At 43.2% G+C, this 15687-nt stretch overlaps 1 protein-coding gene across 3 annotated transcripts in view; it reads left to right on the top strand.

The window, feature by feature from the left end:
• PLXNA2 (plexin A2) overlaps positions 1-15687 on the top strand; it is a 481295-nt gene that overhangs the window by 347514 nt on the left and 118094 nt on the right. For all 3 annotated transcript variants that reach the window (XR_010794406.1, XM_066626224.1, XM_066626221.1), the window contains exon 12: positions 1684-1883. Coding sequence is in view for 2 of the 3 variants with exons in the window: in XM_066626224.1 (XP_066482321.1) it covers positions 1684-1883 (200 nt within the window). In the remaining variant the exon portion in view is untranslated. The remainder of the gene's footprint in view (positions 1-1683; positions 1884-15687) is intronic.

Genomic DNA, 15687 nt, shown 5'->3' with positions numbered 1-15687 from the left:
ATAGCTGGGTCTTTATGCATCTTGTCCTTCTTGCAGTGCCATTCTCCATGTATCAAAGGAATGTAGATGTGGTGAGGAAGACTGCAAAACTCTTGCACACAGAATTGCATACAAGAGCATTCATGTTTGGGATGGGATCAATCAGCCTCAGTAACTGTTTGGTTTTTAATATGAAGATTATTCATTTACTCATTATTGATTGATTGATCCATTTTTGCCTAGCCCACAGGTGTACTCATTTGGTCCCTGTTGCCTCAATGCAACGTTGGACAGAAATGGCTTAAGTTGTAATCCACCTTTCTCTTTTCGGAGGGCACCCAAGGTGCCAAACAGCAATTAACATGAATAAGGTATACATTAAAACTATAGAATACAAATAAAACTATAAAATCGAAAATAAAAACAAAATTTAAAGAATGCTAGGACAACAGAAATGTTTCTCTTTACATATATATGTTCAGATGGATATAAAGAAATAGAAGCAATGATGCCTGGTGACTGGAACCATTAAAAGGAGTGGAAGAAACCGAGACTCCAGTTCAGACTCCAATCCTCAAAACTCGCCCAGAGTATCAAATGTGTTTTTGCCACAGCAGCTTGCTGGTCACACCTTTTATCACTATTGAGGTCACACTCTACTGGCAGTAGTTTGGTGTTAAATTATTGCAGGAGGATCCAAGCACTCCAAGGAACCAGCAGTAAAGAATCTGTATAAACTGTTCTTGGACAGAGAGTAATTACTCCTGCCTCCCTGGGTGGAAACAGTTCCACAGAGCATTGTTTTTCAAGGCTGTATCTTTCATTCTTTCCCAATGAAAGAGAATTTGTAATCCCCCACCCCAGAGTGGCAATGTGGACAGTGCATAAATGAATTACTTATATGACAAGGAAAGCAGAACTTAGGGCCCAATCCTATTCAATTTTCCCCTGCCAGTGCAGCTGTGCTATTGGGATCTGTGTTGCATCCTGTGGTGGGGAGGCAGTCACAGAGGCCTCCTCAAGGTAAGGGAACATTTGTTCCCTTGGGCCCAATCTTATACAACTTTTCCAGCAACAATGCAGCCACAGTGCAACCCTGAGGTAAGGGAACAAATGTTAACTTAGCTGGAGGAGGTCTCCATGCAAGCCCCCCCCCCCCAAAGATGCAGTGCCTGCCCTGTTGGCACAGCTGCACGAGTGCTAGAAAGTTGGATAGGATTGGGTTCCTAGTCATCAGCCAGAGCTGGGTGAAGATGTCCTGGTGCCTGAGGCAGCATGCTGAATGCCCCCCTGTACCTGTTGAAGGGCCAGCCTCTGCCCCTCCCTGGATAAGAAAGGGGTGCACAGCCCACCACTAAACTCAACTTCATTCTTCCTTCCTTGCTTTGTTCCTCACTTTCTCTCCCAAACTAGGGAGTGAGAGGAGAAGGAACAGTGGAAGTGTGCTCCTCAGTCTACCTCATGAATGAGCCAATGCTACCAGCAGATAAACTCCAGCTGCCTAAACTGTGCAGGCCAGGGCACCTGGAAAAAGGCCTAAGATTGCATTCTCAGCTGCTGAGCAGGTTCACATGTTCGCCAGTTTGTATAGGAATAAGTAAGATGCTGAGATTCAAACCTTTCAACACTGTGAGCAGATGTGTCTCCATTGGTTTGGCAGGTGTACGCTGCAAATCTCATGCTCTTATTTTTTTGTCTCCATAGTTCATCTCTACAAATGTGCAGCCCAGCGGGAAAGCTGTGGGTTGTGCTTGAAAGCGGATCAGAAATTTGAGTGTGGCTGGTGCACTGGAGAAGGGAAGTGTACTCTGCGTCAGCACTGTTCCTCCCCTATTGGTGGATGGGGCCGGTGGCTCGACTGGTCCAGCAGAAATGTTAAGTGCTCCAACCCACGCATCACAGAGGTAATGATGACTAGACAGATACCTTGCATCTCTGTTTTTCTCACCCATGTTCTTTGATTTCTCTTTCTTCTTCTGTTATGAAGCAATGTTTTGCTATCCTATAAGTGTCTTAATGTACATATGTTAATAAATATGTGTGCTCTTGGCTATGTGGTTGTCTACACTAAAATACTGCTGTTTGTGCAAACAAAGGGAGTATTTTAAATTGGAAATAGTGTCAGATACATGTAAACATAGCACTGGTATTAGTTTTATCTAAAACTTTCCTCTCTTTCCTGATTCTGTTTTACATAGTATAGATTTATTCAGGTACCACAAAACTGGTCTTCCGGAACCTCACTGAGCTATTTGTGGGAGCCTTAGACTGCAATCCTATATACACTTACCAAGGAGTGAGTCTTATTGGTACTCACTTCTCAGTAGTCTTGCATCGTTTTGTGCTGTGAGTTCCTTGTTAAAAATTAGTCATTGGATCTACTTGCTTATGAGTGACATTTCTTAATTTCTGTGGGACACTCAACCATGCCAAAGCATAAAATTTCTCCATTTATATCAAGAGGCAGTTCCTTTCACGCATGAAAGCAATCTAAGGAGTTCTTATTAATATAAGCAGTTTTGTTCAATCACATTTGTATCCACTCTCTATCTAAGGAGCTCAGGGTAGCATAAATGGAAATGGGTTACCCCACTTTATCCTCAGAACTACCCTATAAAATGGATTAGGCTGAGTGACAATGGCTAGCCCAGTCAGGAAGGTCACCCAGTGAGCTGAGGGTAGATTTGAACTCTCACATCCCCAGTTAAAAACGTGGCACTTTAGGCAAGGGATGGCCAACCTTTCAACTTTAGGGCTCATTGTCCTTTAACAGTTGTGTAAAAGAGGGATTTTCAGCAGGTGCAGCTTGTCATCTGGAAGACCTTTCTCTTCCTGGTTCCTCCTTGCTTGCCCAGATGCAACATGTTCCCCTTGTGACATGAAGCAGGAACAATAAAGCTGCATGTGATTTCCTATTAAATCAATTTGTAGCATCTTTAATGTATAGCCAGTGTGCGCTTCTGCTGGCCTTGATCACCTACTTCTCTCTGTCAGACTGAGCCATCAGGTATCCTTTCTGCCCTTTGGCAGGCACGCTAATTAAAGCAGGGAAGTAATTAGTCTGTAATTGATTTCTCTGGATAGCAGGGCAGTACAGGGGCAAGAATCTCACAAAAACTTTGTTCACTGTGAACCTCTCATTGGTGGAAACTGGAAACACTAGCAATAGCTTTCATCAGTGATTCTAGGCCCACAAACCAAGAAATCTATTCATTTATTTAAAAGCATTTATATCCCACATTTCCAACACCCTTCAGGCAGCTCAAAGCAGCTTACGAAAGATTAATAAAACAATAGAGAGAGAAAAATTTAAAAACAAGAATAAAAGCGCAAGACAATATCAGACAATATAAATCAACCGTCAAAGCAGCAACCAGATCAGAAGTACAACAAATCAAAAACAACTGGGAACGAAAATAGAGGGGGGAAAAAACCAATCAGTGAAAGCAGTGGTTCTCACACTTTTAGCACCGGGGTCCAGGCCCACTTTTTAGAACAGGGGTGCCCAAACCCTGGCCCGGGGGCCACTTGCAGCCCTCGGAAGCTCCCAATCAGGCCCTCGGGGAGCCCCCAGTCTCCAATGAACCTCTGGCCCTCCTTAGACTTGCTGGAGCCTGTGCTGGCCCGACGCAACTGCTCTCAGCATGAGGACAACTGTTCAACCTCTCATCTGAGCTGTGGGACAAGGGCTCCCTCCACTACTTGCTGTTTCATGTCTGTGATGCAGCAGTGGTAGTGAAGGAAAGGCTGACCTTGCTTTGCGCAAGGCCTTTTATAGGCCTTGAGCTATTCCAAGACCTTCATTCATTCATCTAAGTTCCACCTCCAATATATTCATTTATGTAAATTTATTCAAATTTTAAATTGTAAATTAATTCTTTCTTTCCTGGCCTCTGACATAGTGTCAGAGAGATGATGTGGCCCTCCTGCCAAAATGTTTGGACACCCCTGTTTTAGAATGTGAATCTGTTTGGATGCAATGTCATGACCGGAAGTGACATCATCAAGCAGGAAAAATTCTAGGCTGCAATCCTACCCACACTTACCTAGGAGTAAGTTTTATTTACTATCATTGTTTAAAGCATATCTATTATGCTTTAAATAGATAAGTGCCTGTTACAAGTGCAGATCTGAAACATTTCCCCAAATGCAGCCACATACCATGGTAGCATCAAGTGTAACATATCAAAATTAAAATATTGAAATGAATAGGGACCCACCTGAAATTGGTTCATGACCCACCTGGTGGGTCCTGATCCACAGTTTGAGAAACACGGGGTTAAAGATTAGACAAAACTAGAGTTTTCACTTCCTTTTGAAGTGCCAGCAGAGGTGAGATGGCACCCACTGTATCCTGTGCTAGATCTGAGCAGCCTGGAAGTCTCCTCAGTGTAAGGGGACACTCATCCACTTACCCCAGGTAAAGCCCCAGTGTGCTCAATGGAGCTTCTTGTAGCTGTGCCTGTTATTTAGCTGGCACAGATTTGAGAAGCCCCCTGTCAGGCTTTCAAGCCTGGGAGGGGGGATACAATTCAAAGGGGGCTTCCACCGGTCCCACCGGCCCAGAGAGGGAAATGGGAACAAAGACAGGCCTGACACTTGCTAACTGGGTAGCTATGTGAAAGAGGGTTAGATTTAACCAGGCAGTGTTAGTCGTTAACCTCTTATCATAAATGTGATAATAGGAAGACCTTAGTACAAGTGCAGCCCTGGTTAAAACCATTCATGCTAGATGTGTCAAACTCATTCTTTTGATAGGTAACCTGTGCATTTATGAAACATTTTATAATACAATATCATCATGTTTATTATGGTAGTTTTTAATTGTGAGCCTGCTTTGCTACAGCCTACAGACACAGATTTGCACACAGGCCCTTTGCCAAAATCTTAAAAACAAAGCAACTGTGAGGGGTCAGGACTGAGGACCTGGGGGTTTGTGCAGACAAATGGGACTCATTTAGTATAATGACTAGCTCTACTATTGCAACAAAACACTTGGCAGCAGAGTAGTCAATGAGTACTGCAGGAGAACTTTGCCTTTTGGTTATTCTACAAGGCAGCGACTGATCAAACTGCCTGATAGTTTCTTGGGAGGTTAACAGGCCACTTGGGAACTGGAAGGAACAGAAGCTTTCTTTCTCCCCTGCATCCCTACATTCCTCATTAAGCTCCTTTGAATCACTCCTCACCCTGCTTGCAGGTTTGTTTTTTATTTAAAAAAATTACTTAGTGCCCCAATTTATTACTTTTTGACAAGAATTGACACTTATTATTACAAGTTGGTGAGTCTCTGTTAACTTCACTCTGTCATCTTCAAATTCTGACTTGAGAGCTCTTGTGAAAGCAAACAGTGTTTATAGATGTTTATAGCAGAGATACCAGCTAGCACTCTCAGGTCCCATCAGCTTATATTTTCAGTTTGTTGGCAGCGATCCAGTAACATCTACATGTGCAGGCAAGTAAGTATTTTAGCAGTACAGGAGGTGGAGGCAAAACCCCAAATGTACGCACTGATCTGGAACACAATTGCCAGTAGGCCAAGTGTATTCAGGATGGTGTAGTGGTTTGGGAGGTGGACTTAGACCTGGATGATCCAGGTTCAAATCTCCCCTCAGCCACAAAGCCCCCTGGGTGACCTTGGGCCAGTCACTTTCTCTCAGCCTCACCTACCTCACGGGGTTGTTGTGAGGACAAGAAGGAGGGGAGGAGCAGCTATGTAAACTGCTCTGAGCTCTTTGGAGGAAGGGCAATATAAAAATGTGAATAAATAAATAAAAATAAATAAATATTCACAGAGAGAAATAATGCATTGAATCCTGGTGCTAATTTGCTTCCAGTGAAGTTCCTCTAGAGGCCTTAAGATCTGAGTTAATGTGCACGCTTGGGAGGTGCATTTAGACCTGAAAGATCCAGGTTCAAATCCCCCCTCAGTCATGAAGCTTCCTGGATGACCTTGGCCAGTCACTTTCTCTCAGCCTCACCTACCTCACAGGTTGTTGTGTGGACAGAAGGAGGGGAGCAGCTGTGTACACCGCCCTGAGCTCTTTGGAGGAAGGGCAGTATAGAAATGTGAATAATTAATTAATTAAGCTCAGTTCCATAAGCAATCTGTATCCCTGCTCCTAATTAGGGAAGCATTCATGCCACACTTTTAAATTATAGCAAAATTCTAGTTCACAGTCTGAAATCATAGTATGCTACATATAGTACTATTTGGTAGCCAGGCATTATAACAACATTTGTGGTACGATCTAAGGCAGGGATGTCAAACATAAGGCTTTTGAGCAGAATGCAGCCCCCAGAAGCAATTTATATTATCCCCATTACAATTGGGCTCTCCCAGCATGATAAGGCTCTCTCATATCTTGAAAATATGAACAAGAGATGAACATGTTCTATTCTGTCATTTGCAGCTAATGAGTTTCTACAAGAGACGAAAGTGCTTATTTGTGGCCATCATCTGCTCAAGCTATTTCTGCCCAACGTTGCATATACGCAACAGGGATAAAATGTGTACACCTATGGGCTGACCAGAAATGGGTTAATCTTGTCACTTTCCGCTAAATGATGCCCTTTCGGCCCCCAGCAGTTGGCATGAATGTAAACTTCGGCCCTCTATATGAAACTGGTTTGAGACTCCTGATCTAAGGTGCTGCAAAAACAGTACAAAGTTAAAGTCCCCTGCTGCCTTACAGACAGATGCCCAGAACAGGTTGCTCAACAGATTAGTAGTCATTAGGGTTTTCCCCTCTACAACAGGTTTTGTGTTGCCTGTTCTACAGCATATCCAGGCACAGGTTTTTGTTTTTTGTTTTCTTCCTCCCTGCATGCAGATGGCTGTTGCTGAATCAGGGCAAATTATGTTACTCTAATTCAGGGGTGTCCAAACTTTTTGGCAGGAGGGCCACATCATCTCTCTGACACCATGTCAGGGGCCGAATTAATTTACATTTCAAATTTGAATAAATTTACATAAATGAATATATTAAAGATGAACTTATATGAATGAATGAAGGTCTTGCAATAGCTCAGGGCCTATAAAAGGCCTTGCACAAAGCAAGGCTGGCCTTTCCTTTGCTGCTGCTGCTGCATCACAGACGTGAAACAACAAGCAGTGGAGAGAGCCCTCAACCCACAGCTCAATCGAGAGGCCAAACAGTTGCCCTCACGCTGAGAGCAGTTGCGTCGGGCCAGTGTGGGCTCCAACAAATCTCTGGAGGGCCAGAGGCTCATTGGAGACTAGGGGCTCCCTGAGGGCCGCATATAGAGGCCTTGAGGGCCGCAAGTGGCCCCAGGGCCGGGGTTTGGGCACCCCTGCTCTAATTCAAGGATACTATACCTTAGAACAGTGGTATTCAAACTGGGGCATCATGATGCCTCAGCCTGAAGGCCCTGGCCTCTACACCCTTTAAGGGGTGGGGGCAGGGGTGAAGGCAGCGACACAATCTCCAGGATTGCATCACTCAGGGAGCTGCAGGGACTGGGATGCACTCACCAGTTCCTGCAGCAGCCTTCCTGGGTGCCGGGAGCCCTACGCGAGCATCTGCAGGGCTCCCCAGGCTTCTAAAAGTGAGAGTGGAGCGATCACACTCCACTTCTGCAAAACCCAAAGTAGAGTGCGATCACTCCACTTTCACTTTTTGCAGGCTGGGGAGCCCTGCAAACGCTCGCGCAGGGCTCCCCGCACCCCAGGAAGGCTGCTACAGGGACTGGCGAGTACATCCCAGTCCCTGCAGTCCCCTGAGCGACGCAATCCTAGAGATCGCGTCGCAGCCTTTCCTCCACCCCCACTGCCTACCTCCCCTCCCCTGCAAGCACTTACTGTGGTTTTCAAACTCCCGGAGAGTTTGAAACCGCAGCCTTAGAAGGTAGGTTAACCCATTGCAGTATGAGCTTCTGTAACCAATGAATTTTTATCCACAGTAATAGAAAGGACAAGCATGCACACCATTTTAGAGCTCAGGTCCTTGAAAGGAGTTACTTCAATTTCTGCCACTATAAATATATATACTGCCTTTGTACGTGATAATAAAAAAAATTATAATTTTTTAAAGTTCCCTTTACTGTGAGTTTTTTCCATGGTTGCTTCCAGTAACAGTAACATGAAAATGAGCCTGATAATGTGTTTAGTCTACTCTACCAGTCCATGTCCATTGAGTTTTGGGGCTATGCGAGCAACAGTCTTACTTTTCAATAAGATTTAAGTAAAGCACAATGCTATGCTGGCTTTCTGCCCAGAACTGAATTTTTCACCCTCCTTCTCCCGTCATTGGGAACCAAGCAGTACTTCTCTTTTTCAGTTTGATTCTGTGTGACACTGAGACCCACCCACCCTGCCAACCTGATGGGCTCAGAGGATTTTTTTCCCCCCAAGGCTTTTAGTTTCCATTTTTATTTTTCAATCAAAACCCAAAGTCTTTCTATAAATAAACAAATTTGGCTTCTCAGCATTTTAATGTTACTCTTCTCATAGAGGTCTCTGTACTGTTTGAAAAGAGTTGGGGGTTTGTATGTCACCAGGAGCAAAATGGCCTCTGAGCAGTCTCATCTTCCCACTAAACTGTTCAGACAGATGCAAATTTTTTTTTCCATAAAGCAGAAATTTTGGTTCACTCCCTAGAACTAAGCAGAGGGTAAAAATAAATCATTGACCCAACAAAGAAAAAACTCACAGAGATATGGGCCAAATTTATTTATTTATTTAAAGAATTTACATACCTCCTTTTCCCCCCAGTTCAAATCCATGCACAGCCACGAAGCTTCCTGGGTGACCTTGGGCCAGTCACTATCTCTTAGCCTCACCTACCTCACAGGGTTGGCGTGAGGACAAAATGAGGGAAGAATTAGGTTCACTACCCTGAGCTCCTTGGAGGAAGGATGGTGTAAAATTTTGAAAAATAAATAAAAACAAATCCAGACCTGTTTTCAAGCCATATCAGTTAACACACAAAACAAAACATAAAAAATCAGATATAAACAGCAGCATGAAACCAATACAGTTCGTGTAATTAAAACTGCAGTTGTCTCCTAGGGCAGGCAGGGACACTTTCATTTAACAGATACTGGAATATTGTATGCTGTCCAGAATGAAAAGAACAAAACCCGGTGATTTGTCATCTCTATATAAGGACCTGTAAACTAGAAAGAGGAAAGTGTTATTCCACTCATTCCAGGGTCTCTCAATGTTACTGGTGGATTCTTTTTCATCTCAGAGATTTCTGTGAAAGAAGAATATATGGTTCACTTCTAAAGCTGCAACCCTATTCCCGCTGAGCTGGAAGTAAGTCCCATTGAATTCATTGGCATCTGCTTCAGAGTACTATAGGCATGAATAGGATTGCACCATAAATTTAGTTAAGTCATAAATAAGTCCTATTGATTTCAATGGGACTTATCATGACGAACTTTCTGAGTAAATAAATTAGGATACAATCCAACCTCTGCTGTTGTGCACTACTATAATACACTGAACTAGGGTGAGGGGTGTATGTGCTTAGTGTGCTGAGGAGGGGGATACTGTTGTTCTCCCCTCCATGCTAAAAGGCTTCTAAGGATCAGACTAGATGTTACTTCAAGCACATGCTTTATAAACATCTTTTTTTTTTTTAAAGTTAAACAGCAGCCAGGTTGTACCCCCACAGATCAAGGGGGTAGGGGAAGAGGGGCTTTAATCTTACCCCTCCCATCCTGAACCAGTCTGGATAAGGTCCTCCAGCACCTTCTGTTTGCCAAGGAAATAATCTCTCTTGAGACTTATTTTTTTCTCTTGCCATAACTTCAGGGAGAGATTAAACCCTCCTCCTCACATAGTCCCAAACTAAATTGATCTGATCTAACATTTTTCTAAAAGCATTGATGTGCTTAAAGTGATTTGTAGTTTGACAAAAGATTCGGGTTTGTATCTTTCGAATGTTTCTGAATCAGGGGTTTTTTCTGGTTGCCGTTTTTGGGTGGCAGCAACGGTCAAGTACATCTTTTCCCAATTTAGGCAGGCGAGCCAGCTGGATCTTCTTCTGTCTTCAAAGGATCTGCCCTCTGTCAGGCATTTGTGATGTCTAGGTTAGAATATGGCAAAGTGCTCTACATTGGACTTCCTTTGAAAAATGTTTGGATTGGCACTTGGTTCAAAATGCAGCACCAAAAGTTTTTATAGGGACTTTCCACACACAGCGTGTTGCCCTGATGCTATATTAGATGCTTTTTATTCAGTTGATTTCAAGGCCCAAGTCTACCAATATTGACCTTTAAAACACAAATGAATCTAGAATCAGAATAGCTTAAGAGTCGCATTTTCCTACATGCACATGGCCATTCATAAAATCATCTTGGAGGCTGTGATTCCTGTTCCTCCACCATCTGTGGTGCTGCTGTTGGTTATACAAGACAGGGCCTTCCCAGCCATGATGCCTAGATTGAAGAATTTCAGCCTAAGAATAATTTCCCTCTTGATTTATATAGCAAAGTGATATGTACCTTTTCATATGACCTTTGGGGAAGCAATCATTATTCTTTTCACTTGTTTTCTTGTTATTAGATCAGTGCAGGAATTATGGTTTATGCTGTTTTCAGTGTATTTCCTATCCTGAGGTGAAAGAGTTGGCTGGTTTTTCTAACCATGGTTAGCATCACTGCAAATGCAGCAATTAAATCGTGTTTAGATTAAGCAGGTGGGAGATTTGTGATCTGAAAGGGAGCAGTGAGGGGATGAAGTGCTTGAGCTTGTACCTCATTTTTAATTGCTGATCAAGTGTAAGCATTTGGCAACATTACATCTGTACCAGCCCTCCAACAAGTGTGGGATTGTGCTGTTTTACAAAACAGTCTGAGAAATGGAGAAGGAGGGTGAAGTTTTGTAACAAGCAGATTTTTCATGAAAAGTTTAAAGAGCTCTGTGGAGGGCTCAGCTTTCACAATTGTAATGAATCAGGGAGAAGCAGAGAATTGGGGAGATCCTTACTTGTTGACATAAAAGAAAAGTCAATTATAACATAAACACTTTCCAATTCATACATGACACCTTTGGGATCCACCCTATGTTTCTCTTGACAGCATAAATCTTTCCCTGCTGCCTGCAGCCTCAGTGATTAAATAAATAAAAAATCAGCCTCCTTATGAACAAGCGGCGCTCTGATCTCCTATTCATTTTATTTGCAGGGCTCATTAATATAACATCACTGCAACAAACAGCTAACGGGGGTTGAGGGGGAGCAGTGTCAGGCTGAATAATGGTGTTGCTCTGCTGAGATAACAATTAGGTTTGGAATGTACTATCAGCTAAGACAGAGACAAGGAGTGATCATGCCAGGCTGATGATCCAGCACCGTGGATGTGCTGAGCCCCTGCTGGGCTCATCTACTGGGATGTAGCCAGCTACAAATATAACAATGGAACAAAAAGAGATGGCTTCTTTTGCATTTTGGTGCAGCTTTCATATGACATGACTCTGTCTTATTATTACGTCCAGGGTGGCTTATATTGCCAGGCGTGATGGGCTCATTTCCCACCAGTGATTAATTTGTTTTATTTATGCCTACGTTTATCTTGCTCTTTTCTGTAGCCTAGTATATTACATATTTAAAACAAAACTGAAATCATAAAATGCCAAACTATAACACACAAAGGACTGTCACCCCTCCTTTTGTGGAATATGGACACGAAAACATCAGTAGGATGGTGTAGGATTGCATTGTGTGTGCATGGCATAGCACTGTCACCTCTGTGCTAGCCTATGATTTTTGGGTGGAAGCTGCTGCTTGGCCAATGGGCCTTGGTACTTGGGCAATTCTTAGACTCTGTGACTGCAGTGCTGCTTGTGTAAGGTCTTGGTCTAGGGTGGTTGTATTGAGATGCTGCACTGGTGCTACTTTCTGTATTGTGTTCCTGATGCAGGACAAGGCAACAACAGGACTTGCAAAGTTCCACTGGCACATTGTCCCTTGAGCCCAGTGCCAGCCACTTATTGTTCAGCACAACAGACAATAGGATTGAACTATTGATTGCAGTGGGGGACAAAGGAAATACAGGACCCAAACCATTTATGCCAGGGGTGTCTAACATAAGGCCCATGGGCCAGATGTGCCCCCCCCAAAATCTCTCTAGTCCCCATTATAATCAGGCTGTCCTCCTGTGTTAATTGGGCTCTCTCATATTTTGAAATTATGAACAAGATTAGCAATTTTTTCTTCTGTCTTTGCCGCTAATGAGTTTCTATGTGAAAACAAAGTGCTTATTTCTGGCCATCATCTGCTTAATGATGTCACTTCCAGCACATGCCATAAATGCTATTCTGCTCACTATAAGAAATGACTTTGACACTCCTGATTTATGCAATAGGATCATGGGATTCTTGGTTTTTAGATCAGGCGCGCCCAAACTCTGGCCCGGGGGCCTTTTTCGACCCTCAGAGACCCCCGATCTGGCCCCCGGGGTGCCCCTAGTCTCTCATGAGCTTCTGGTTTACTGGAAACTTGCTGGAGTCCGTGCTGGGCCAATGCGACTGCACATAGCACGAGGGCCAACTGCTCGACCTCTCATTTGAGCAGTGAGTTGAGGGCTCCCTCCACTTCTTGCTGTTTCACATCTGTGAAGCAATAGCGGCAGCAAAAGAAAGGCCAAACTTTTAGAGGCCTTGAACTATCATGAGACCTTCATTCATTCATATAAGTTCCATCTCTATTATATTCATCAATGTAAATTTATTCACATTTTGAATGTTAATTAATTCTTTTTTTTCCTGGCCCCCAACACACTGTCAGAGAGATGATGTGGCCCTTCTGTCAAAAAGTTTGAACACCCCTGTTGTAGATCCATGACTGCATTTGTCTAATATGAGGAACGCTTTTAAAGAATCCTATTTTGGTTATGAGGGATAAAGAAGGTAGTACCTATAGTACCTGAGGAACCATGATTAATTAATATTTTGCAACATGGAAGAAATATTGGTAGCTTTGGGGAACGTTTGGTAATAATGTTTGTCCCCCTGGATACTTCCTCCTCAGTGACAGGTTCATAATGCAGTGTAATACTGTACCTAGCCTAGTCAGTAGCAGACCTGCCCTCATTGCACCCCAAGGCAGGTCTGCAACATGCTGACCCCCTCCAGCATGCCGCTGTTCCCCCTGGAAGCTTACTGAAGCACATGGACCCCATGCAATGATCAGCGGCAATCATGAAGTCTTCTGAAGCTTCTCGCTCTGTCTTAGAAGTCTTAGAAGGCTTCTCACCCACAGCCGAGCATCGCATGGAGCCTTGCCTGCCCACAGAATGGCTCAGACGGGCAGACAGGGCTGCACGGCAGGTGGAGTGGCAGTGGCAGGGGTGTGGCAAGCGTGCGGCAGGTGCGGTGCCAGGGGCATTTGCCCACCCTGCCCTGCCCCAGGTCCACCACTGTGCCTAGTGTAACTTCTTTCAACCAGTGATCCTCAAGCACTTTAGATAGCAGCAGCAGCAGCTGAAACACTGTGTTATACTGGTAAAGTTGGGAATTAGAACTCACAAATAGCAAATTTCCAGTCCCTTTTCTGATTGGTAATATGAGTTAGAAAAGCAGAGACTTGACTTAGAAAAAGAACGACCTCTGTCTATATATCCTTGTTGTATGGATGAATGGGATAAGGCTTATTAAGCATTTCCATTGTTAACATCCAGTTAAGGGTTATGCCTTTACAGAAAGGCACGTGCACATGCATCTATAACTAGTAGGGAATTACATATGAAGTACACACATTATATGGGTGATACTCCAGCCCAATGCAATAACTAGACCCGTGTGCGCACAGCCCTTAAAACAACAACACAGGAAGCTGTTCAGGTAAAGAAGCAGAGGACTGGATTCAGTCACACACTCTCCTCCATATATCTGCCAAACAGCTAAGTGGGACTGCAGCTTCTAAAAAAGAGATATGTTCATTTAGATCTGATTACTGCATATATGTTCTATTGAACTGAGACAGAAAAACTTAGCATAAACAATAATATATAATGAGTTGAAGTACAGCTATGATGCATTTGCTAATATGTATCTTTTGCCAAATGTACCCGTCTTCCAAAACAAACACTTCTGTGCCGTAATTCATTATGTCATATGATGTAACTGACTAAAATTGTGCAAAATATGGAATTAGAAAGAGTGACCTGGAATCCACCTTGTATTAAATATGTAAAAATCTAAGCATTTTCAAAACATACTGCATATATATTTTCAATAGCTAGGATTTCCACCTTTGTTATAAGTCCTTCATGCCTTTAACAACAGGCAGACAAGCAGGAGTTTATCAAGTGAATCTTTCCCCATCACGTCTCCATTCCTGGAAAAGCTTCACCTACCAAATTTCTCTGGTCCAACCGGTTATTAAGGGTATAGGAGCAGGGCCAATAAAAAGATGGCAACCTCAATGGTGACTGGTATTCTCCAGACACTGTGATGACAACAGAAACTTGCCTTGCAAAATTGGACGTTAAATCTACATAAAGCTTTGGTTCACAGACATAACAGGCGGGCGGACTTTGGTCCAGCCCGATTCTATGCAGAGGGGCTTATGTGCAATTGTAGCCTTTAAGTCTCTGCTGCCTTCTGTGATTTTGACTGAATTTCCCCAGCTGTAATTAATTGAATGCATCTGTTCTAACCCTGTAGCTGCATTGTGACACAGTTCCTTCAAAACTGTTCAATTAGCAGCCACTAAAATCTAGGTCAAATGGGAAGTCTGGTTCGGGTATTTTCCAGGTCAGAACATTTGGAACACAGAAAAGCAACGCTGCCTTGTTTGACACAGTCGTCAGGTTTTGTTGACTCAAGTTAGGTAAGAAATTTGAAGCGTGTCTCAGAAAATGGCAATCCATGTATTTTACTGGGAGGGGCAAAGCGCCTCAGCTTGTCATGCAAATGCTGCAGCAAATGCATTTTTAAAAATAACATACAGTTATAAGGGAAGTAACTGTCAAGAACCGTGAACCATTGTGTATGGGTGACTTGTAAACATTAGCAGCAACAGACCTTCAACGCTCAGTATTGTATAATGCAATTTGATTTTTGTATAGTGTCTTTTGTCGACACATGATGCTTTGCAGAAGTAAATGATACAAGACGCAATACAGAGTGTGAGTTACAGAAAGCTGGAGTGAAACAGACACTACACAGTGAATAGATTAAAGCTTTTAGTCCTAAGGCTGAAAGCGAGGGGGGTGGGTGATGTGAATTGAGGCAAAGGCAGAGGATGGAAAAAAGTGTTCCTGGCACACAATACAGCCCTGTATAAATGGTACCTGCATGGTTAACTATATCCATGGTTAACTGACTATTGAATGGTGTTGGCATTAAATGATACAGCTTTAGAGATACAGAATCAATAGGAACAGAAGTGAAGTGAAAAAAATTAAGATGCATAAGTGAGGGAGGAAAGAGCTGAGTTCTGCTGTTATTTGAATGGAAGTGGGAAATCGAAAAGGAAGGTTACATTGAGAAATACTTATGTGGGGGAGTCACCTGAGTGCCTTTGTAAAGAAGAATGTTCTCTCAGGGTCTGCAATGGAAGTGGAAAGTGAACACATAGAGGAAGTCGATTTTCATGGAATCAGAGGGACGAGGCCAGGGTGAGTGACTGAAAAGAGGAATATCAGGGTTCACATCCAGCTGTAGACTGCATTCTCTCACCTAATCCCAGGCTGCAGTTTCATCGTGGTGGCAGACATTCACTTTGAATGTACATA

This window comes from Tiliqua scincoides, chromosome 4 (genome assembly GCF_035046505.1).
Source record: "Tiliqua scincoides isolate rTilSci1 chromosome 4, rTilSci1.hap2, whole genome shotgun sequence".
NCBI lineage: Eukaryota > Metazoa > Chordata > Lepidosauria > Squamata > Scincidae > Tiliqua > Tiliqua scincoides.
Note: the sequence above shows the minus strand (reverse complement) of the source record. Positions and strands in the feature narration are given on the sequence as shown.